At 35.2% G+C, this 23,923-nt stretch overlaps 2 protein-coding genes and 1 long non-coding RNA gene across 3 annotated transcripts; 1 reads left to right on the top strand and 2 right to left on the bottom strand.

The window, feature by feature from the left end:
• Positions 1–23: 23 nt before the first annotated feature.
• On the bottom strand, positions 24–5,955 carry Rab23. The gene is made up of 5 exons (XM_053758622.1): positions 5,801–5,955; positions 5,145–5,307; positions 3,073–3,152; positions 2,414–2,583; positions 24–2,290 (listed from the first exon to the last, which is right to left on the bottom strand). Exons 1-5 carry the CDS (start codon positions 5,953–5,955, stop codon positions 2,181–2,183), a joined length of 678 nt encoding a protein of 225 aa, XP_053614597.1. The 3' UTR covers positions 24–2,180.
• LOC128677640 (uncharacterized) lies at positions 2,478–5,999 on the top strand. Its single transcript, XR_008405554.1, has 2 exons — positions 2,478–2,604; positions 5,620–5,999. It is a non-coding gene; the product is annotated as an uncharacterized LOC128677640 (long non-coding RNA).
• Positions 3,547–4,282, bottom strand: LOC128677639 (uncharacterized). Its single transcript, XM_053758624.2, has one exon. The coding sequence runs from the start codon at positions 4,185–4,187 to the stop codon at positions 3,627–3,629; it is 561 nt and encodes a 186-aa protein (XP_053614599.1). The 5' UTR covers positions 4,188–4,282; the 3' UTR covers positions 3,547–3,626.
• Positions 6,000–23,923: the final 17,924 nt, after the last annotated feature.

Raw genomic sequence — 23,923 nt, forward strand, 5'->3', positions numbered from 1 at the left:
ATTGAGAAAAAATAACTACAGCATTGTATCACAAGAAAATAATTTATTGATTTATCATTAACTAAGGTACACAGGTATTTATCATCGTTGTTATGATATTTCATATACCTACTTATAAATAAAAAATGACTAATATACGCATGGATAAAAAAATAATGTTGTAGACACCAAATAGTACTGTCAACAGCACATCAAGCTATTCAAAATAATTATAAATTCGCCGCTGTTGCTTTCGCATAGTTCTGAGCAATAACTTGAGATGCGGTTGACATTATTTCCTAGTAGTATGATGATAACTTTGTACAATGTACATAGAAATAGAAATTTAGAAAGTTGACTTTCCTGATCTAACTATTGAAGTTGCCAACTGCCAACTTGGTAAATAATATAGACATAGAAAACTATAGACTTCGTCTTATGTTTCGTTTTGATCATACAAAGAGTGTTTTAAAAATACAGGAGAAGGAAAGGCCGGGTTTCACAACCCCACCTTGCCGCTTTGTACGAGGTAGGGAAGTTGTATGGAAATTCAAGAGTGTTTTGTCTCATTTGGCTACGCTACGCTCGTTCTCTTTAGTTTTTGTTGTTCCGGCATATAACGACTTGTATTAAAGAGAGGGCAGTTAAGTAAACAAAAGTAATATCATTTGAAAGCAATATTTAAACCAATAGCTTTGTATAGACTGGAGGCGAATGGACGAGTCGTGGCTCTCTCGGCCCGAGCGAGGCTGTCTCAAAACTTGAGAGTTATATTGTAGAAAAGTGCACATTTTGCGAAGTGTTCATTTTGAGAAGTGCACAATATGAGAATGAGAAGTGCCCCTTTTTCTTTTGAGAAATGCACATTCTGTATTGCTCAACAGTTAATTGCATGTGTTTTATAAATTATATTTTAAATAATGCCCTTCTGAATGACGACACGCCTCAGCTTGTTATTTTAGAAAAGATAATACGAATTGAGCGGATTACACTATATTTTAGGCAGACATAATAAAGTACACCGACTCATATCTGTTTTTTGTGTAAACATGTTGATACGTTGATATACAAGGAGTGGTCGTTGTTCACATGAAGCTATAGGCAATATTGGAGCCAGCACTACTAAAAACTTTCTGATGCAAGGTATTTATTGCTATCTCGTTCACCTGAAGTCACTTCTCTTGTGTATTGCGAGGTGTATGTATACAAAGGCAGGTATAACGTATACTCATCGTATAGTTTACTGTTTACCTTTCCCTGCGCAAGGAGAGGATGGGGCTACAAGTGAATGAGATAGCAATTGTACTTTGCATAAAAAGTAGTGCTGGATCCAGTATTATCTATATATTTATGTCTACCATTCTTCTCACTCTGTACCCCGTTTGCACTTGGTCTTTAGATGTGTTTTATTGAAAACGTTTTGCCTATAATCAAAATATTATCCCATTAAGTACAAATTGTGTTATTTATAAATTTACATTGCAAAGATTTTGATTTTAAAGCGTGTTTAAAGAAACGGAGTACGCAAATACTTTTTTATATATATATATTAAAAGACTATTTTATAAAGCCTTATTCTAGAGTGAGCTGGTTGTCCACAAAATATATTTAGACACACAATCCTTTTCAGTATACAGTATACCTTAATTACAACTAGATCATTGCACTTTGCAAGTTTTTACATGGCTACACATAACAATATGTACACTTAGTATACTTATCTTGAGCATATAATTGTGCGGTAATATACATGCATTATTTCGTTTTAGTAGCTGTCACAGTCAACAGCACTCCAAGCTACCCAAATTCATTGCAAAGTCGTCGCATAAAAATCCATGCATGGTAACTTGATATGCGGTCGACTGTACACTGAACAAGTTGTACATCACAAGACATCTTTTCTCAAGTGACATTGCTTGTAGACAGCAGTAATATTGCCTGAATAATGAGTCAAAGGATGTCCGTATCCCATCGGTCTCGCCAATGTCATGGCAAGGCACTGACAAAACCCAATGGCCAAAGTAGAATACTAAACACATAAGTTATGTACACGTTACAGATATACATACAAGTGATCTTTATCCTTCACAAAAAATGTCCATATAAATTGCAGAGTAAATTCTAAATTCCCTCGTTATCCGGGCACCTTCTGCGACCACGTGGGTGAAGCATAATTTAATGTCATGAGAAGTTACACGTGATCACAGTATCCTACACGCGTTGCGGAGAACATTCTTCTTCTTCCCGCCGGGCCGGTGCTTCGCGGGCCGCAGCAGGATCGTGCCGTTGCTGGTTTGGTTGGTGAACGACCCTGGAATAAGAAAATGTTAATTAGAAGCACGTTTTCTTCATGGACCCACTGGTATAAAAAGAGTGGACGCAATGACGTGCTACGTATTTTATGTATCATGGTACAGCTACAGGCTATAGCTACCTATGACGGGCGGCGCGCAGGGCGGGGTGTCTGCGGCGTCCTCCCTGCGCATGTCCGCGAGGCAGCGCGCCGCCAGCGCTCGGAACACGGCGCCCACGTTCACGTCCTCCTTCACGGACGCCCGCATCAGTCTGCAGCCCAGGGCGCGCGCCACCAGTTCCGCTTCGTCTCTGAAAATCCAACACACTGGGGTGAGTATATATAAAAAAAAAAAGTTGTCTCGGACTTTCGTTCTCCCTTTCAACTGCGCGAGTTCCTGATCGCATTCAATAAAGGGAGATTTGGTACAAATTTTATGATAGGTCGCCTGCCTGACGTCAACCCTCCTTGGGAAAGTGATTGTTGCCCATCATCTTGGTTCTATCGTTTCATAATATGACGAAGTTAGATGTTTATTTGAAAGTGTGCGTTACCGCAGCATATTAATTTCTATACAATTTTAAATGTTTTACAGTTGTCTAGCAGATTATGTGTGTGAATGGCAAATTCTTCAAACGATTACCTAAACTTTAGAAAACGTCTAACTCATAGTTGGTTGGTTAATTAATCGATTGTTAAATTCTACTTAAATGAAGATTTGTTTCATTAGATACTTTAGACTTTTAATTTTTAAATTTATTTGGGTACAACATCTGAAAAAAGTTAAAATATGTACTTACGGTCCGACGACGCATTGGTCCATCAAGTCTATTTTATTTTGAACTATTATGGTTGGAATTTCCCCGCATTCATTTTCTACCTGAAATTAACATTCTTTATTTTAAACACGGCGAGTAGTTAAAAATATTTGCTAATTTATTTTACATCTCTAAATATCAAATCAATATACCACGTTTATTTATTGTCAGTTTATTACCAAGCGGTGTATTTTTTACATTTTATTTTATATACGAAAGTTAATTAGTATGGATGCCTAACGAGAAAATTTGATCTTTGTTGATCTTTCACGCAAATATCTACAGGCCACGTTTCAACTCACCCATTACACAACTTGAAACAACACTACTAAACTTGTACCTGGGTTACACAGATAAGTACTCTAAAATAAATAAAAAGTACTCTATCGTATTTAATCGCTAATCCTAACCGTACATCTCAGGGATTAGGAAATTCTGGAAAATGATTTCAAAGAAACGACTTCATTTGTATTTATTGAATAAAAATAAATATATTTTAAATATCAACACAAACATCGTCTTCATATATTCGTACACTACGTTCTAAGATTACAATCAGGTTTCCCCTCGCGGCCCGACATGATCTCGATGCCGTCTACCACGTCTTGCACCTCGCTGGCCGAGGGCAGAGTCCTCGCCAGCAGCATCCCACGCCCGCTCGACGAGCAATTGATCCCCAGCACATAATTATCATTGATCCGCTTGTATATGTATTTCGACGCACTTTTACACGGGCGAACCAAGTTCTTCACTTCGCCGTCACCATAAACTAGAAGGATCACTTTTCTACCAGCCCCGTTAATGTATTGTCCATGCATGACGCTTCCGTCCTCCGGCAGATCGCCTTCGCATTCACTGGCTGTGTTCACCTCATTCTGCATCAATTTCTTGTAGCTCACAATAGCGCAGTTGTCCCTTTGCCGCTGATTCGGAGGCCAGAAATACACAGCGAAATGCTCGCCTTGTAGATCATTTATTTCGAAGCTCTGTCCTGTCGTGTAGTAACTAATACAATGTTTCACCATGTCCGATTGAGGCGAAGAATATATTCCACAAAATAAACTGATAAAAACTAAAGTAAACTTGGTTAAAAGCATCTTGTGAAGTATTACGGGATGAGTGTGCTATGTCCAATAATAAATGCGTGAATATAAACATCGCTATGGTACGATAGATGAGATAGAGGCCGGGTTGCATATGTGTGATATGTTGTGGTGATGTCATGACCTCTCGATATCTTTGTGAGTATGATCCTGTTTCATATCGAATTACGGAAACTCGATTCTAGAAATTAATGCTAATGTTACGCTTAACCGCAATGAGCGAATAGACTTCCAACATATAAATAGGGGCAACTGCCCACGTATTTAATACCTAACAGTAAACAAAAATTATTCAAATTGATAGACGTATATATAATTTAAGCGTTATATACTTAAAATAAAACCGGTCAAGTGCGAGATGAACTCGCGTGTGGGTTACGTACAATTGATATAATTCTTATAGGATTTGCTGTAATCTACGAGCAATGAAACTATATTTTGTATTTTTTTAGACTAGCGCCATCTTTCAATTTTTTCTCGAATAAAATTAATATGTAATTACCAATTATCGTATTTTTTCATTAACAACATCAAAACTGGTTATTTTACAATAATAAAAAAACTATATTTGAGATACTCATAACGAGCCCTTTTATTTGATATATGACACAATAAGATTTGCTTAATTTAATTTACCTCCCTAAAATCACCCTTAGGTATATGAAAACGGTGGTCATAGGATTGTTTGGGTACTATCTTATAGGATTACCATAGCATTACCATTACCATCTTACCAAATTTCACCTGATTTGGTCCAGTAGATTCGGAGCAAATTTGTTGTGACAGATGGACGGATAGACAGACGTACGAGTGATCCTATAAGGGTTAGGTTAGGTTGAAAGAAGATTAACTTTTTCAGAATAAAAATAAAGTACTAGCGTGAGAATGTTAACTACTGTATAGTTTTATTCCGACTGAAATGATTTCGATGGTATCAAAATCTATTCGAACCTTAAGCTTCCAGGAGTGCAAGGCCAGAAACGAATCCCTGTCGGTGGTGGAGAAGGCCAGCACGCATGCGTGCGCGCCGCGATAGTACGCCTTGGTGATGGCGTCGAACTCCTCCTGCCCCGCCGTGTCCCACAGCATCAGACGCACCTCCTCGCCATCGATCCTGGAGGAGATAGGCATATAGTCTTTATATCAAGGCCTTTATATGCTTTTTCAACATCTTTTCAAGATACTTTAAAGTCGGTGAAGGTGTGTGACTCACACCTTCCACTACATACCTTCATTAAGGGCAATTAACGGAGTAGAAACGACATAATAGACGTAATATGAGCAACATCATCTGATATTTTACTCCTTAACTTACAGAAAAAAACCTGTAAGCTTCTGGAAACTGTAACTTAAAAAAGAAATAAACCTTCTTCTGCCTTCAATTAAACTTTAAAATTTCTTTGAAACATTTTAAATTTCTTTCTAGCACGCTCACAAAGGTTAGCCAAGGACTGACGCCTATGATTGCCTTACGGATTGGTGCCCCCGCTTCTCATTTCTACATGCGGGGTTAGTGCCCGCTGGTATCATGCTAATGGTTGACACATGGACACACAAATAAGGAAAGGACATAAAACATCGATCTAGAAGCACAAGCCTTGACTCACTCTATCTGGCGCTCCAGGAAGTCCACGCCGATGGTCTTCTTGTAGTCCCTGGTGAAAGTGCCGCGGCAGTACCTCTGTATCATGCTGCTCTTGCCCACGCCGCCGTCACCGACGATGACCACCTTGAGCGCCACCTCCAGTTCTTCCTCGCGCATCCTCGCAACATCCGCCGCCCCAACATTAGTTACTGCAGCCTAGCTGCAAGTTTGACAAAAATCCTCGTTAATTTAGGTATTTCTTAGACAATGTACAGTTAATGTTTGCTAGCAGTACCTACATTGTAATTGGATTGTTAAAATCAATTCAATTCAAATTTCAATAACAAATGTTTATTGTATGTTAAGTTTCTGTTTTCGTAGTGATTAATCGAGGCACGACAGGCCTATAGGTAATTATTTTTTCTTATATGATTGAGGAAATTGAGAGCTCCGTCGTCACACATACACTCCAAATTTAAAGCCTGATATACCGACTAGAATTTTACTTGACATATATGTAACCTATGTAATAAATAAACGTTAATCTGTCTATTGCAATCTGTAGCTTTTTCATGTTGTGTAATTTTGCTATGTTGAGTGTAGTTTTTACCACATTATAAAGGTTGCAATATAAACGTCTCGTACTTTAGTATTCATAGCCTGCCCTTTATATTTATTCCGTAGGGAGAAGTCGATTCTCACAATTAATTAAAGCTTGTTTACGTACAAGGAAATATAGTGAGTGTTTTTAGATTACATAATTTTTTAAAATTCTGAGACAGTGGTCTAGTTTTTTAAAAGAAAAAGTTAATTTGCGTAATTTTTTTTGATAACCGAATTGTTAGATATGTTTAGATACGCTAGGTTTCTTAAATTTTACATGTAAAATAGTTAGCATGGCGTAGGTATAGACTTATGTAAACTTATTCTAATTTGGATAGCTCATCATAAAATTGTATCATTTGCATGCGAAATTAGAAGATTATCATAATGTTTGTATTGAATTATAGATATACATCTTAAGTTCAACTGTAAAACTATGCGCACACGCACAGACAATACCTATCTGAGAAATATATACTGAGTAAGTACATAAAATATTGTCAATATTTTTGGCATTATATAACGTTATTCACACATATGCTGTTAGCATCCCACCGTTCTACCCTGTTCACAAATTAGTTACGATTTATGGACTCTAAACACGCCCTAACAAATGTTAATGTCTTCTAATTTCCCTATACGGGTTTTCATTTGAATATAAATTTAGCAATAAAAATTTGATTATCTACATAAACAATTTTAAATATTTTTATTACTATGTTGTATCTTCGCAGACGTGTAGACAACTATAAAAGCTACACAATTTTTTATTTTTTTTATTAGGTAGGTACCTACTATAAAAGTGGAAGGAACGCTCCGATGCCCCAGAAGTTGGGATATTAGTTGATGATAATTATAAACGTAAACTGTATGACAATTTTAATATGCCATACAAGTATGTTTCACGCATGCATAAAACGGTATGAATATTGATAAAACGGAAGAATAAAACTTGGAATCACACAAGTTTGTATCCAGAAATTCCCACTCGAGCTAAGTCCGGGGGCGCAGTTAGACTATTATTAAGTAAGTGAGTCTAGTGATAAAAATATTGTTTTCGACACGGAGATGTGTGAAAGTCAACGAACAATCGTAAAATATTTGGAAAATTGCCGCCAGCTATAATCGTTGTGCCAATAAGCGACAAATGGCACGAGATGATGGCGCTAGAAGACTTACAGTCTAAAGCAAAAGTGGCTTGATGCGCTTTTGAAATGTATTTAGAAAGTAATTAATGATTCGTTGATTCGTAGGAAGAGATTATCAAATTAGCAATTTAATCTAGTTGCATATTAAAAGTATGTATGTTATGCAAGTAATAATTAATATAAATTTCAAAGTTAGGTATTTAGAGTAGAGATCGTCTGAAGTTTTGTCTATGAATATGTAATCTTGAGCTGAGAAATAAATCCGACACAGATAGCAAAAATTGTGATTCTAAATAACGAAATTCCATTGTAAAAAGGTAGGTGTCCAATAGGTACCTACAAAACTTATAATAATCAGGATAGTATGGCGTTGTACCTCTACATGTATCTCTCTTGTAAATTATTTTCGTGCAATAAAGTTATTACTAACAAACTTAACAAAAGTATAACACAAAACCACTTCAGGTTCTGACGATACCCCAGCCGGACGTGTTGATGCCTTCCAGTTATTATTATCATTTTACTTTCGATAGCGTTTCTCCGCGCATTCCTCATAGTCATGCCCGTACGATCCAGATTATGTCAACGGAGAATTAATATCGAGTATCTTGAATACAATAATTACCTTTTATTTGAGCTACTTTTCTTTCTTCGCAGCCCATGACCTATTTAATATAATATTTTCGTATGTTCTCCTCTCCACTTCGCACGATAAATTTGCGGCCCTGCAGATGTTAGACCATTAGTAATATTGACACACATATCCTTCTTGGAAACAATATGTCTAGCACTATTCAACCAATTAGTTATTGCATCAGAGCAATTTTATTTTTTAAATTGTACTTTTGCCATAACTCCATAATTCAAAGTGCACAAAACGCTATGCCTATATTGCATATATTGACGTTGGAGTCTAATTGTTTCTTTACTTATTGAGTAAAAAATGATTGAAATTAAATTGCGCCTATATTTCGTAAATCAAGATGACATCGGTTACTGTGGTGGAGAAATAATTAAGTACTTAATCAACGGGCACACACACACACACACACTAAATAGACAATTACGTCAATGATAATCACGCATGGAATATCATATCAATTTAAATGGAACAATAACTTTCTCATAGTTATGCTAATGACAGTAAGCCGCAATAACAGTATCAGTATGTCATATACATGGTTGATAGCTAATCTATATTAATCAGCAGCAAAAAACTGCACCGGCGTCAGCGGCTGGCGGCTGCACCTGATAAAGATTGCTGGCTTGATGCCGTCTAGGAAGATATGATATGCGTGCCAATGGTCTGACAATCAAGGCTGCCGAAGACCGTGCGATGTGGAGAAGAAAAAGTAAGAAAGCAGACTCTGGGTTTCACTGGGGGAGAAACTATTAGAAATATGCTGACGAGAGAGCGAGAGAGAATAACAGTATTATCTGTTTGTAGCCTTCAGCATGCTTTCCTTTAGTCTATGGATCCACGGACATCGCCTCAGGCCGCTAATGGGCCAAGCTTTCGACAATCTTCTACTGTAGAAGTGTGTCAACAAATAATGATAATGTTTCGCTAAGTTTTGTTACGTGCCGCTAACTTCCTAAGTAGTTGTAATGTATTGAAGAGAATATTTTTAAATAAGTCGCTAGTTAAAAATAAAATTAATGTAACCTAACCGCCATTTCTAAATGTGTACCAACTTAGTAACTAGTAACAGCGGTCTTGTGCGGTCTATACTAATAAAATACAGTTTTGGTATAAAATTACCCAGTGATTATATACCGAAAGGTATTCACCACAAGCACACCACGTGTGATGTAAACCAATACCAGTGCGGTCGAGTCAAATTCTATTCAAATAACTGATACAGTTACCGAAGTATCGAGTAGCTCGCTGTAATGTATCTGTGTATAATATTAATGGCATTTCTGACGCCCACTGTGACGAAAGCAGGGCCGGGCTTATTAATAAGCTAAATCCTTAGGGCCCCAGGCAAGGGACCTCGAAGAAAAGACTCTGCGACTATAAAAAATTTACTGATAAAATATTTCTTCTGTTATCAGAAAATTGGATTGATACAATACAATGTTTATTATATTTCATTACATACAAAATAGCAAAATTATGTTATTATAATTAAATCTACTAATTGCGTTAAGAATGTTTTGTCACAATTTTGATTCTTTAAAAACTAGGTAATCATGACGGGCCCCTATAAGCATTCCCTGAATCCGGCCCCGCCCCAGTTATGAGTGGTGACTAATACAATAAATTCAATGCAACGCATCACTTGTTTATATGAGAGAATGGAATATACAGACAGGCGAGGCAATATAAACCTAACTAATCTAAAACTGGAACATTCTTCGATATTTGAGTTAAACATATTTCTCTAATCTGAGTGTTGGTTTCTTCCTCGGCCGATAAGCGTCGAAGCCCGGGTCACGCTTTCCTACTTTTGCGTCTCCACTTCGCACGGTCATCAGCCTCTCTTTTTTAGGAGGCGACGAATCTAGACCGTCCTTTTTTTAAGTCGGTTAATAATGAAATAACCTAACTGGATACATGCTGTATGGATATAAGAATTATAATACATTTTACGTGCAAGTAACAAAATATTTAAATAGTGATTGATTAACATTTGTACCTACATCATGCAAATCAGACGGTGATGTATTTCTGTAATTGAATGTAATAACAGAGGCGAGGGGCAATTAACCTTATGTTATAACAATGGGAAGTACCTCGGACCATTGTGACGTGAACAGGTAGATATTATGAAATTAAGAATGTTGAACGCTAGTTTGTATTCAGTCACATACAATTAGAATTTGATCGATTTTATACGTATAAAATCCAACCTTCCTTGCCTAATTTCGTTACAACTTAAAGTTGAGATTGCATCCCTTATATTTTACCCTGATAAGGTTATCATGGTAGAGTGCAAGGAACTCAATGTTAATACCAAACCCTTTTTAATCCTACTAATGTGAAAATGAAGAAGTAACATACATACTCACATGCATTTCGCCTTTAAAATATTAGTGGGATCATTTCCCTGTTATGTTATATTATCCTTAGTAAAGAACTTGTTTAGTTATCATATGTTTTTTGATGAAGAGTTCAATGAAGATCTAACTAGCTAACTAATATTACGCCTTTCTTTCTATTTCGATTATCCACGAAAACGAGATCACTGCCTCTAAGCGACGTTTTAATTAATCCAATAACAATAAAGATGCTGATGAACCAGGGTAACGAGGCTGCGTGATTGGTAGCCTTCAAGCTATATAATATATTATCTGTATGTCATGATAGCCTTGTATAGGCTAGGGGCTCCGCTCTTTATTCTATTTCAGGTTATATTCTACCCACAAAGGGAATAAGGAATGATGAAACCAAAGACTGCTAAAAACCAGCGCGAACCGAAATAAAATCAAATATCAGAAATTAGACCTTCTCAGACACTTTTTCATATTCCAAACTAAATATAAACCAAAGCTACAAACTACCATTTTGGAACGACCACAGCAGAGAAGAAACAATAAAAAATAACACGGAAAGGGATATTTTTTATTGTTTCTTCTTTGAGTACTTGCAAATACTTAAGTTTTTCGCAGTTATAGTATGGCTTCATTTGTAATTTTTTTCGAAGTTTTTAAAAAATAAAACATAACATAGCATTTTTTTTTAAATTTGTAATATTATAGTAGTAAATATAGGTTTATATATTTGCCATGTTGTCACCACATCGACTTTGTAACAAGCGTGATACGAATTTTAATCGACTGTTTAGCGTTTGATTCAGGAACCTTGTCGGTGGAAACCGGTCGGTGACTTGCTATCAATCTTGCATAATTGCACGTTCTATGATTTAGATCCACCAGCTAGATTCACCGTGAAATAATTTAGACGTAGCCTTAAATTAAAAGGATAACATCCTTTATATAATTACTAACTGCGCTCGGAACTTCGCAGGAGAGAACCTAATTGAATGAACATCGACGTGGAAGAAAATTTCTTCATTAAATGGTTAGTCTTTGTAGTTATACTTATCCGAAAAACCACCACGGATTAAAATATATTATTGGATATACTGCATCGGAAGGAAGTCAGTCGTCGACATTATTGTATGTATTGTCTTTTACTTGGAACCAAGAGTTTGCATAAATAACCGTTGTCATTGAGACTTGAATGAAATCAATATTTTTTTAGTCCACAATGATTCTTCTTCTCTGGTATTTTTTGCTTTAGTAATGTAAACGCATGTGAAATTCCGATTTCGCGTAATAGCTCTGTATGCACTTGATGAATGATAACTATTTTTTCTGCATGTTATCTGCATCATCGCTTTGTTTCATGGACTGTCACAGAGAGGTAATTTATATCAATTGTTTTTTGCTTTGTTTGAAAGTTTGAGTATACTTGTAAATACTTAGAGTAAATAAAGTATTGCGCGGTTATGGTATGGCTTCAATTGTTGTTTTTTTTAAAACAGTGCGTGTCGTTAGACGAAATATTTTATGTTAATAATAATAAGACGTGGCTTGGGATATTATAAAAATTGAAAACTTTTCTTACAGCACGAGATCTTACGCCATGGTTGTGATGGTTAACTCAACATTTATTTATTTATTTATTTATTTATTTATTTATTTATTTATTTATTTATTTATTTATTTATTTATTTATTTATTTATTTATTTATTTATTTATTTATTTATTTATTTATTTATTTATTTATTTATTTATTTATTTATTTATTTATTTATTTATTTATTTATTTATTTATTTATTTATTTATTTATTGGCACATCAACAATATAAACATATGCATTACATTTTTACATTAAATCTTAAGTCTAGTTCTAATGTTTACATCTTTTACAGACGTGCACGGCATTCACTACAACTTTGATTACGTTGATACTTTCACATGCAATAAAATATATACCTAGTATACCTATATAAATATCTAGTATAATCAATAAAATCAACATCAAATAATTTTGACGCACTTGGTTCAGAAAGGTTCAGAATTAAAAAAGAAATGATGAACCCCTAAAAGATTATCCAGTGGGTTTATATTACACTTGAAAATGCTGTTGGAATGTGTTAGTAGTGATAATCCACCATTTTGAACTGCTATAACACCAAAACAAAACAAATATCCATCGGAACTTGTTTTGATTTGACACATAGGTACATTACATACAGACGTTATGCGTAGGTGCAGCTCGCAATGCCGGGTATTGTACAATACCCGGTATGGCCCCTATGCTGTGGTAAAGAGGCAAATCGGAAACCTGACCTCGGCTCAGACTTCCGTGGAATTGTTTTAATGTGTCCTCAACTGCTGATCAGACAACTTTAGACCTTCAAATACACCTACCGATATTTTTACAAAGAGATATACTTATGTGGAGATAGATTAACCTACGGAATATAATACTATTGTGTTCGGATCGAATCTTGAAAGTTGTGACTTCCTACTTTCAAGCAGATGAAAATCTAAGAAGTGAATTAAGAAAAATGACTTGTACCTTTTAGAATTAGAACATAGCTCCCTACAAAGTTGTTATATATTGCTTTCTACAGATACACCACCTAATGGTGCACTCAGGATGGATTCAACAATTCGATCCCTTGTTGGAAGATTTCCCACTCTTCAACGGTTAACGAGGACAATTTATAGATAGGAATTTTGGAGCAAGATCTCTGTGAATAAAGGCTAGTGCCGAAGATGCTACGTTTATTTTGCAAAGTCAAATATATTACTTCCAGTAAAAACTCTACAGGTTTCAATTCAACGTGCATATAATCACGGCTAGTACTAAACAATCAATATATCCTATAGTAAGGTTAATCATGAAATCAATATGATCATCATTTTGTGAAAGTTGTTTTTTGTCAGCTTCGCGTCGTCGTTATATCTAACAACATAAATTGATCAAGTGAAACCTGTCGTATGAGTTACGTGTGAAATAAATTATAACACGCTGCGTTATAGCTAAGTAATTTTATGGAATGCCATAAAATTGTGGGCGAGGTGTTTGAATAAGCAAGCACATTCTTTTCATTTCATTCAGGTGAAAAGTACTTGTATTGACAATTTTTGCAACAAAAGGAGATGATTCTTCTAATAACTATATTGTACGTAAGGTACCTACTACCCGTAGGCACGACTCAAGTATCTTGCCGAAATGGATTCAAGTTCAGCTGTATGCTATATCTAGGAAGCTATTTACACTGATTTTCAGCTGGTATTAGAACACAAAACCAAACAATTTTGTACAAAAAGTAGTTACAACGGAATCATAGTTCTTCATTTCCAAAGCTTGGAATAAAATAGTTCTCATGTTTAGTAGACTCTCATTTTGTTGGTTTGATTGAAGTCAAACAAATACCTAACTGGAGCAAAATATTATTGTTATTTTTTGGACAAAGATTTCTTTAGAAACTTGCTGTCCATTTCTGTGGCGTAAACTTGACTGGTGTTCATAAAATCATCCTGTATGTGTACCTATAAAGTTATTCTAAGTAATTCCTTTGGAAGGACGTTTAACCAGATCAGAGGTAGCCGTGGTCATTCAACCCTGCAGTAACGGAATGCGATTATGCGAGACTCACCGCAGACATTGTTTCTGCACGCGGCGTCGCTCAACATCATCATAATTGTTGTAATTCTAAGCTTATCCGCGCCAGGCAATTTTTTTGGAAATCATAGGAAAAATGAAGATTTTTCTTGTTTTATAAGTTGGTTAAAATTTGAAAAGATTGAAGAACTTAAATAAAAACTTTTATTCAACTTTCACTACTGTAAAATATTACGTCTTCAAACACTTCAACAATAATATATACAAATATTAAGGTGTTAAATATTTATTAAGATTAAAATAAAAAAGCAACATTATTATTTAATACAGAATTTATGATAGTTTATCTATAGTATAGCTACCTGTTTGAAGCGCTAATCTCAATAACCACCGGTCTGATATGAAACGTTATTTCTTTCTAAGACCCAACACTAAACAACCTTATCGAATTAAGTAGGATAACTAAAGCAATTGTGATGCGATTTGGGCTGACCACTAATCTAACGTCTTGATTCCAGGGAGAGATGAGAGTAATGAGCCAGCAATCAATTTCTTACCGTTAGTCAATAGATTTACGACCACGCCCATAACATTCCAGTTAACAAGAGCAGTGAAAGGGAAATTAATATATTTATGTTTTAATTATGACTACCTGATCAGAATTGATGATGCCATGCGCCCAGGCATCTTTTCACATAACTTATAAATAACTAGTGACCTGACCCGGGCTTTGCAATGGTGTGTAATAAACTTATAGTTAATCTTCCACCAAATACTGATGAATATATGAGATTCAGTGTTTTCTATGATATTCAACAGAAGTGCCAATAAATAAGGGTGTGCCAATGGTGCCCAGGCACAGGGCGCAGGCCCTGAGGGGGCGCAGAAATAACCAGGCCTATATAAATACCTATATATTAAGCTTTATATTTAGCTATTTACAGACTTATCAGCGGCGAAGGGTACATACAAGCAGATACCTTTAAGTTTGATCGATAAGTTTGTTGTTTTCAATAGAAAACACTGCCATTATCTCACTGTCGTCGTATCCTAATTACAATATTGATTTTTAATAACAGAAAAGAGATTTTATTTATCAAACATATAAGAAAAACTCATTTTTTCGAATTTTTAAAGTGAAGTCGGTGCGTACACGCTAATATGGCACTAAAGGAAGTCGGACCATGTGGCCTGAGCGCTCTTTGCCAATGGCAACAAACAAAAAACCTAAGGGCGCAGTTGTAGAAGGTCGCCCCGGGCGCACGAAACCCTAGTCACAGCACTGTTCAACAGTAAAAACTGCATCAAACGTGGTTTAGGAGGATTTAAAAGCCTAACAAACACAACAGACAGACAAAGATTTGATCATACATTGGTATGTCAAACTAGTGGGAGAGGGAATATGTTCGACAGTGGATCTGTTATATATTTCTTTTATCCATGGGATCTGTGATGTTGGTCATACTAAGTGATGTACAATCATCGTCACGTTAACGCCTGACGGGCGATGTATTTCCATTTACATAATTTAAAAATAAATTCCTAGAAAGTTTTCGAATATTGGTAACTCAATCACAGATTATTCAATATTGGCAACATCAGACAGCTTGTTTGCATATTCAAATAAGTATATGAGTTAAAAGTAAATCTCTAAGTAAATATTTTTCAAAACATTCTTATATTGGTTTAAAAAAAACGTTATATTATTTTTCTCACTTTCCGCGTGGTCTACTTGAATAGTTCTTTTTCGAAAAACATTTCTCACTTTTTACTGACTCATAACTTTTCATCCTTTCTTATTATGACATACATGATATACTAGTAGCGCCCCGGGGCTTCACTCCCGTAAGAATTTGTGGATACAAAGTACCCTATGTGTTATTCCAGGTTATATTCTACCACCCGTGTACCAAATTTAAGAACAATCATCAGTCACAAATCCAGTAGATGCTTTTTTATTTTGCTTGAAAAAGTAACAAACATACACACATACTTACATCCTCACAAGCTTTCGCGTTTATAATATTAGTAGGATATGCCAACTTGGAAGACCAGTTAAAATGTTGAATGGCTTTGATGGCGTCCTTGCGTCCCCAGCGCGTGGGGTGACTGACCTTGGCCTGTCAACATTATAGGGCTCCGCTGAGGGACCGCGCTCACCTCATTCTGTCAGTCCTTCTCTGAATCACTTATAATTATGAATCCCCAGAGCGTCTAGGCAGGCGCGTAAGCTTTTCATTATTTCATTTTACGAGTTATGGACTAACTTAGACTCAAATAGCAAATAAATTATATTAGTTGTGTATTATGAAAAAAATATAGCGATTGCGTCAAGTCCACCATTTGTAATTTTGTGCGATTAAGTTTTATAAAGAAAACAAAACATTTTTATAAAAACCTTTTAAAATGTTAACCTTTTAAGCGTTATGAAATTTGTAGAATTTGTGAAAATTGATTGAAAATCGAATTTGTCAGTGAAAAATTGAAAATGTAAATTTTTGACGACTAGCTGTACAAATAAATCGCCACTATCTACTTAAATAGTTCTAATTTGTTTTGCAATAACAGTTCGATATGGTTTATGCATCATAAACTTGTTACCAACTAAATAAAAATAATACAAAATTGTTTATGTATTAATTTAAAGGGTAGTGCGACAGGTGTGCGCACGCGCATCTGCCATCGTCCGCCGCCGACGCTAAGTGACGTCACAGTAAATGTGGGCAGCCACTACTGGCCGATAAAGTCTCGTCTTGCAGGTTTGCCAGGTCAGGCTCACCGGACGTCTGGGAGATTGTAGCCGCTTGATAGAGACTTAGTGTCATGTGGAGTAGATTGCCAAGGCATATATCCAATAGAATGGTCTACAATATAACCATATTATACGTAACAATTTATGACTAAATCACAATGGAATTTTGTCTATTTTCCATTCACGACGATTACTTTTACAAATAATTTACAGGATTTAAAAAAAACATCATTGGTGACGGGTATCTTTGGTTTTATCATATTACTAGGTATATAATATTAATGTTATATATTTAATAAATCACCCTATCAAATAATTATAAGTATGTTAATCTACTTCTAAAATATTTAATGATGAAAGGAAATATATTTCCTTTCATCAGCTATCACACAGTAGTTTGTGGCATTGGTAAACATCATTTAATTTAGAATATGACGTGAAAAAGTGCCTGTGAAGGTCTAATTTCTGAATAAATGATTTGATTTTGATTTTGCAGTATGTCTAATCTGACATATAATTATTTATAATAAAAAATATAAACACTTATAATAAAAATAAAAATTATAAGACATAGTCTAGACATAATCTTATCGAATATGTGGCGTGAGTATTCTTTACGTGATACATCATTTTCCGTGTACGTAACAAATACAGCCTCTGCTGAGCTGTAGCAATAACTTATCGTTTGATATATGGTTCTTACGTAAGGAACGATTGTATAACAGAGTCATAAAATAGAAGAATGTAAAATTTTAGCCCAGTTTAGACCGCTCCCACACAAATGTGTGGTTTTGGTGTAAAAAGCAATAATTGCCTTATGCTGACAATGGACAACTTTTCGTAATCCATATGCGATGCTTTAGTAAATACTTATATCACTCTAATGAAGTTAATATCATTAGAGTGATATAAGTATTTAGCTACATATTTAAACATGTAATAAAAATTTTTAAATTTGTTATACATGTCACACATACTTTTTAACTTATTTTTCGAATTGTCAATTAATGAATTCCCGCTCGATTCCAGATTTTTTTCATATCATTATTATTTTCAAATATAATAAAACTGCAAGTGTATTAATGCAAAGTAATTATGTTCTATGTTCTATGAGACAAATGGAAGCCAAAACATTTTTTTTAGAATTTTGCGCAAAAACTGGATGGAATTTTTACAGTTGTATAGGAGAAAAAGTTCAAGATTTTCCGTTCAAGTATCGGCGTCTTGTTCCTAGCTCGAACTGTAAATCTGCACATACTCGTAAGTAATATTTGTTTAACGACTGTAGACATGGCCGCTTGGTTCCGCGTGTTTGTTCCAATGTAAATACGCCGCAGAGAAATCTCCGCAGAAACCGACATCAAGATAAAATGTGTACAGAAGAAAAATCAGTCTTCAACATGTCACTCCCTCTCATCTCCACCACAGATTATATAGTCGTAGCTTTAGCACGCGGCTTTGCCCGCGTCAATTTCCCACAGGAACATTTATTTTTTCGAAATGAAAATTACACTATGTCCGTGGTTTAAATTATATAACCTATCTACACTATCTGATTGTATAAGCAATTAAACTAACTTATAACAGAAGAATGTACTTAGTCAACGTACAGACATGTAAAACATTTGTTATTATAGTCATTATTATTAGATGTAAGTATGTGTAGTTTTTATTTTAAAGTAAGTTTTTGTTGAAAATAAATGTAATTTTGTTTCTTATTACATTTATATAATTTTACAATCACTAAAACAAAAGGCCTGGATGAAGTGAAAATCCAAAACAAGCCTTTAAACCACAGTAGTATTTTTAGTGTTAAATACATAAATAACCTGTCCATGTTCAAACGTGACAATTCCATCAATTCCTTACTTTGTAAGTCTGAGTGCCACTTCAGCCGGCAGCCGCTCGGAGGAGATATCTAGGTGAACTACTCAGCACTTTTAACTCCCAACTGTATTTTTGACTATCAGCGTACCGGGCCTTCGCTCCCATGGGAATATATGAATAAATTATCCTATTTCACACTGGAATAGTTTTTTAGTAATGAAAGAATTTTAGTAGGGATAATTTTAATTAATTTTAGGGAGTAAGGGTTATCCCTTACTCCCTAAAATTATCCCTTTTATTATCTTTCCGAGAGACTTATTTGAATTATGTTAACTAAATTATAATAATAGATCATAAAATAAATAAAAGAGTATGTTTACTACAATTTGCAAGAAATAAATTAATAACGGTGTTCACAAAATTAATTTTACTTATACAATACATCCACAACAAGCTTCGTTAAAAAGGTCAATAAATAAAATCAATAAACACATACCCATCACACATCAATAAGTCCACCCCGTATCGTACCAGGTGAAAAGGTACCCATTATGCTTGCAGTTTACCCTTTGGATTGCTATAGAAATGCTTTGAGCCAAATACGACACTGCGCGGTTGTCCTTAGTCGACTCAGCAACACGACGGCCCAACTCCCCAATGAAAATTTTGGCCTCAGTACCCCAGGCACCCGTGGTCTCAAATGCAACCGGCACAAAAATATAGGCCGGTTTAAGGCAGGCATACTTAACGTGTTTTTGTTTGGCGAATTAAATTAATAACTAAAAATGTTGTTAACAACGCCATCTAACGGAATATGTTCAGAGAACAGCTCTTCGCATTCACCTTAATACCCTTTTAAATTGTTGAAAACCTAGGGCAGATGTGAACGATTGGCACGTTGATGTCTTTTGTATTGTCATAGGAATTATACAGAGATGTGTATTTGCGAAGTTCCACGGGTAAGGTGCCTTATATATGGGCGTTTTGTATGTGTTTCTATTTTTAATCTGAATAGTTTGTGAGCAGATTACAGAAATATTACGCATATTTCTGTAATCTGTATAACTAAAAATCAACCATAAGGTACATCACATTTCTACGTGTATACGTAAGGTCGCCTGCAAAAGTCGAGTCATATTTTTAAACCTTATTCCTAAGTAATAAAATTCAAAAGTATTAAGTACATTTGTAGCCGATCTTACTTACGTCATAATACTTACGTCGACGTAACGTAAGTATTTATGTATCTTTATAAATAATTACGTTTAGCCATTTGCAATTTTAATTTAATAAAATGATAATAAGTTATGAGATGAAAAAAATTGGCGACCATCATTAAAGTTATGTAAATGTACGTAATGAACGAGCCTCCGCGGTCGGCGCAACAACCGGCGCGCGCCATTGTTTCCGATTGAGACTGACACAATTTCCCACCACACTGGAGCTCTTTAGGGCCACACACAGCTCCATTGGGCTCCACATACGTTTCTCCAGTAAACGTATGGGAGATGATGGATGAATGGTGAGATGAAAATAAATAGATTTAATTGTGACAATTGTTCACTAATAATTTTTTAACGTGAAGTTTAAAAAAAAATGTAATCTTTCTTTTCGTTATACTATATTAATATTTATACTTTTAAATTATATGTGAATAAAAATGTATGCTCTATTTAGAACTAAGTTTATCAAAATGTTTGGGCTCGAAGTATTTTTTGTTACGGCTTGAGTGTGACTATTTTACGAGTGACATTGTGTCGCCACTTACGTGGGGAACAAGTGTCTGGCTTGTCCCTTCAACGAGGGTTTGTCCCTTCTGCCAGTTCCTTCCTGGCCCTGGTAGGAGAGGCAAACCCAAGAAGTGCTGGCTTGATGGCTTGATGTTTAACAAGTGCTGCCGAAAACCGTGCGAAGTGGAGAAGAAAAAGTAGGAAAATGAACCTTGGGCCCCGACATTCAACAGATGTGGAGGTAACCGGGAAAAAGTTCACGTTCTTATTTCACTTGCTCATCTTCGCGTAATCCCAACTAGTGTTACATGTCTGTATTTACAACTGTGGCGACTGAGCCCTGGAGTCCACGTAAAGAATATAAGTACTTTTAAAATTTGGAGATTTAGCTGTGTTTTATAACCGGTTGTTTGCCTTACGTCAACTCTTTATGGAAATTAGGTTATTACGAAGGTTATGTGTCCCTTGGTCGTCGCTAGCATGTATTCTCTCGTGTTTGGTTTGGCCCATGTTCACTATTATAACACTTCCAGTACCCAAGGTGCGTAGGAGACGGACAGTCGGCTGTGGAGCGTGAACCGTGTCGGTACAACGACCCGCGAGCCGAATTTATTCTATTACATGTCGAGTAACACCTCCGCCAGGTGTGAGACCACTGAAACAGACATTGAGGAACATACTGCCGTTATAAGCAATTTTAATTTTTTTAAATCTTAAAGAAGAATAAACAAATAAGTTGATTTGAATCCAAAATACTGAGAGTCGTACTTAAACTGCGATAACGAATATGTTGGAAGAGGGGTCGTCGGAACGTGTATGTTATATATACACATACTAGCTGAGCCCCGGGGCTTCACTCCTGTATAATTTCGAGATAAAAAGTACCCTATGTGTTATTCCAAGTTATATTCTACCCGTGCACCAAATTTCATAACAATCGGTGCAGTAGATTATGCGTGAAAGAGTAACAAACATACATACACACATCCTCACAGACTTTCGCCTTTATAATATTAGTAGGTTTGTTATTTCTCAATATCTGCTTCAGTGGTCTCGCCTGGCAGAAGTTTTCTAACTTCACTTTCTTTTCGTTGGTTCCATGAATTTACAGTACCACTTTTTACAACTGCTCACTAATCTGTTTTGTAGATTTAAAAAACCCTTTACAAAGAAATTTCCGCACGCCTGGTCGATGTCTCTGGGGACCCAAGAGGTCCAACACTAACGTTGGCCCAAATAGTCGGGCCAACGTTTGAGTTTGGCCATACAAAGAGGAAATGTCGCCAGCCTTCTGGGAACTTTCAATCGTCAATTTTTTATTTAAATTTATTAAGTATTTATTATTTTATTTTTAATTTTAACTTATAGTACATATGTTAATAATTTGTAAAAATAAATATTACAAAAAATATGATTAAATATTAATATTTAATCATATTTTTTGGTTGTAGAGATTGATTGTAGAATTAATAATTTTAATGTTTTAATAGGGGTTTTTTGCTTATTAGGATAAATTGAAGTATCTATCATTTTTATCTGATGACTGTAATAAGTCATTATTGTAAGATAAAAATGAAAATTTTATTACAAATTTTCAACGCAGTGTCCAATAATAATTGACAAGTCGAACCTAAATCTTTTCATCCAAAGTGCCATATTTTGATACAAATTGAAATCGAGTGTGTTATTGCTAACATTGGTGTCAGATTTTAAGTCGCCTAAAGACATCTGACATGACTTTTACGACTATACTTACCGCCATCTGGTGGCAGGTTGTCGCATACACACTAGGGAACTAAACTGTCAACCAGTGTGCAGGTTTCCTCACGATGTTTTCCTTCACCGGAAGCAAGTGGTCTATGAAAACTACTATGTATGAATTATATACAAAACCATATGGCACGAGTTGAGTAGGATACAAACCTGAGACCTTTCGATCCTAAGGCGATCTTAACCATTACACCACCACCGCTTCTTGAATAGAACAAACACTAGTATCGATCGCTAGACATACCTACTCATATTACATGTCCCGCAGTCGATACGAATAAAATGTTCAGATTAATGGAGGCATTAAACTTAAAGAAATTCGATATTTTAGCTTCAAATTCTTGTTTGATATAAATGGATACGATTATAAGATAAATAACTAAAATCTGTAAAATCGATGTTACTAATGGACCTGTCTGCATAGTCATATTGTGGCGTATTTTTTAACTATTTTTCGTAAACTTTAGCTTCAGAACAATTACTATTTTACATTCCACATTGTATGAATAATACCTAAATACTGCAATACTTGATGGCCAGAAACAAGAACAAAACTTTATAATTAACTAGCTTTTGCCCGCGACGCGTAAATTTCCCGAGCACACAATTATTTTTCCGGGATGAAAGATACACTTAAATCCTTATCCATACTTCAAACTACAGTATGCAAAATGTCAAGAAGATTGGTTGAGTAGATAATGCGTGAAGACGTAACAAACATATATGCGATATTTAAATATACCTACATTAATGTCGAAACCCATGTCGAAACAATGTATCAGACAGCCACAGCCACAGCGTCCACGACACTGTGACTATTTTACAACTTTATTAAGTATAACATTACATTTTATAGTGTTACTTTCAACATGTTATAAAAGCGTTCTCCTTTAAAGACTTGTAGACACGCAAACTGCATGATGTCTGTTGCTAAACTTTTTATTTCATCGCATTTATAATTTATATTTATAAGTTTTTTCAATCAAGAATTTCTCTGATTTAGAATCTAATTTTTTTTTCAGTTTTTATTAGTACACTTTATCACTCTTATTTTTTAACGAATGGTTTAGTTAATAGATTTTATTAATGAATGATACTTACTTAATAACTTCACACAAATGCATTCTACTTACAAAAAAGAAATTAAAGATTAATCCACGTATTCATTAATAAATTAGCATTTATAAGCCAAAGCTAAGTATGTTCATCACGTTCTGTCGATACCAAATATTGTAGTTAAACAAGATATTTTCTTTTAAACGTTAAACGCTCCATTTTTAATAGGAATTCGTATTCGTCATGCATTGTACAAGACATATTTTTTGATCAGGCAGGCAGTTGCTGAGATAGTCAAACTAGGAAAGCTACATTGACATAGAGCTCGCGAGCTAAGCCGGTGACACAAATATCTGCACCCATTCGATTATAACAATCGGTACACCCGCGGTGTACAGTCTACAACACATCAACCTATCCGAAATAATTTGAAAATCACCCTTATTACAATCGCACACAATTCCATGCAGTGTAACTTGACATGCGTTCGACTTTACTGTATAGTCAAGCGCGTATCAAAAGTAACCCTGCTTTAGATTGTACGCGATGGTAATAAGAGCGAATTAAAAATAATGTTGGATAGGCTGGTGTGTTGTTGACTGTACTATATTAATTTCTCAGCGCAAAACCAATCGTCTCATGATTTACGAGTTTCACCTCGTTTAGCG

This window comes from Plodia interpunctella, chromosome 18 (genome assembly GCF_027563975.2).
Source record: "Plodia interpunctella isolate USDA-ARS_2022_Savannah chromosome 18, ilPloInte3.2, whole genome shotgun sequence".
NCBI classification, from domain to species: domain Eukaryota; kingdom Metazoa; phylum Arthropoda; class Insecta; order Lepidoptera; family Pyralidae; genus Plodia; species Plodia interpunctella.

Bases quoted from the DNA above. Each gene is read 5' to 3' on its own strand.
- LOC128677639 (XM_053758624.2), bottom strand. From the start codon at position 4,187: ATGCTTTTAACCAAGTTTACTTTAGTTTTTATCAGTTTATTTTGTGGA.
- Rab23 (XM_053758622.1), bottom strand. From the start codon at position 5,955: ATGCGCGAGGAAGAACTGGAGGTGGCGCTCAAGGTGGTCATCGTCGGT. The intron at 2,584-3,072 runs GTAAGTACATAT...TTGGATTTTCAG, and splicing joins GACCAATGCGTCGTCGGACC to AGACGAAGCGGAACTGGTGG. The intron at 2,291-2,413 runs GTAGCTATAGCC...TTCTTATTCCAG, and splicing joins CTGCGCGCCGCCCGTCATAG to GGTCGTTCACCAACCAAACC.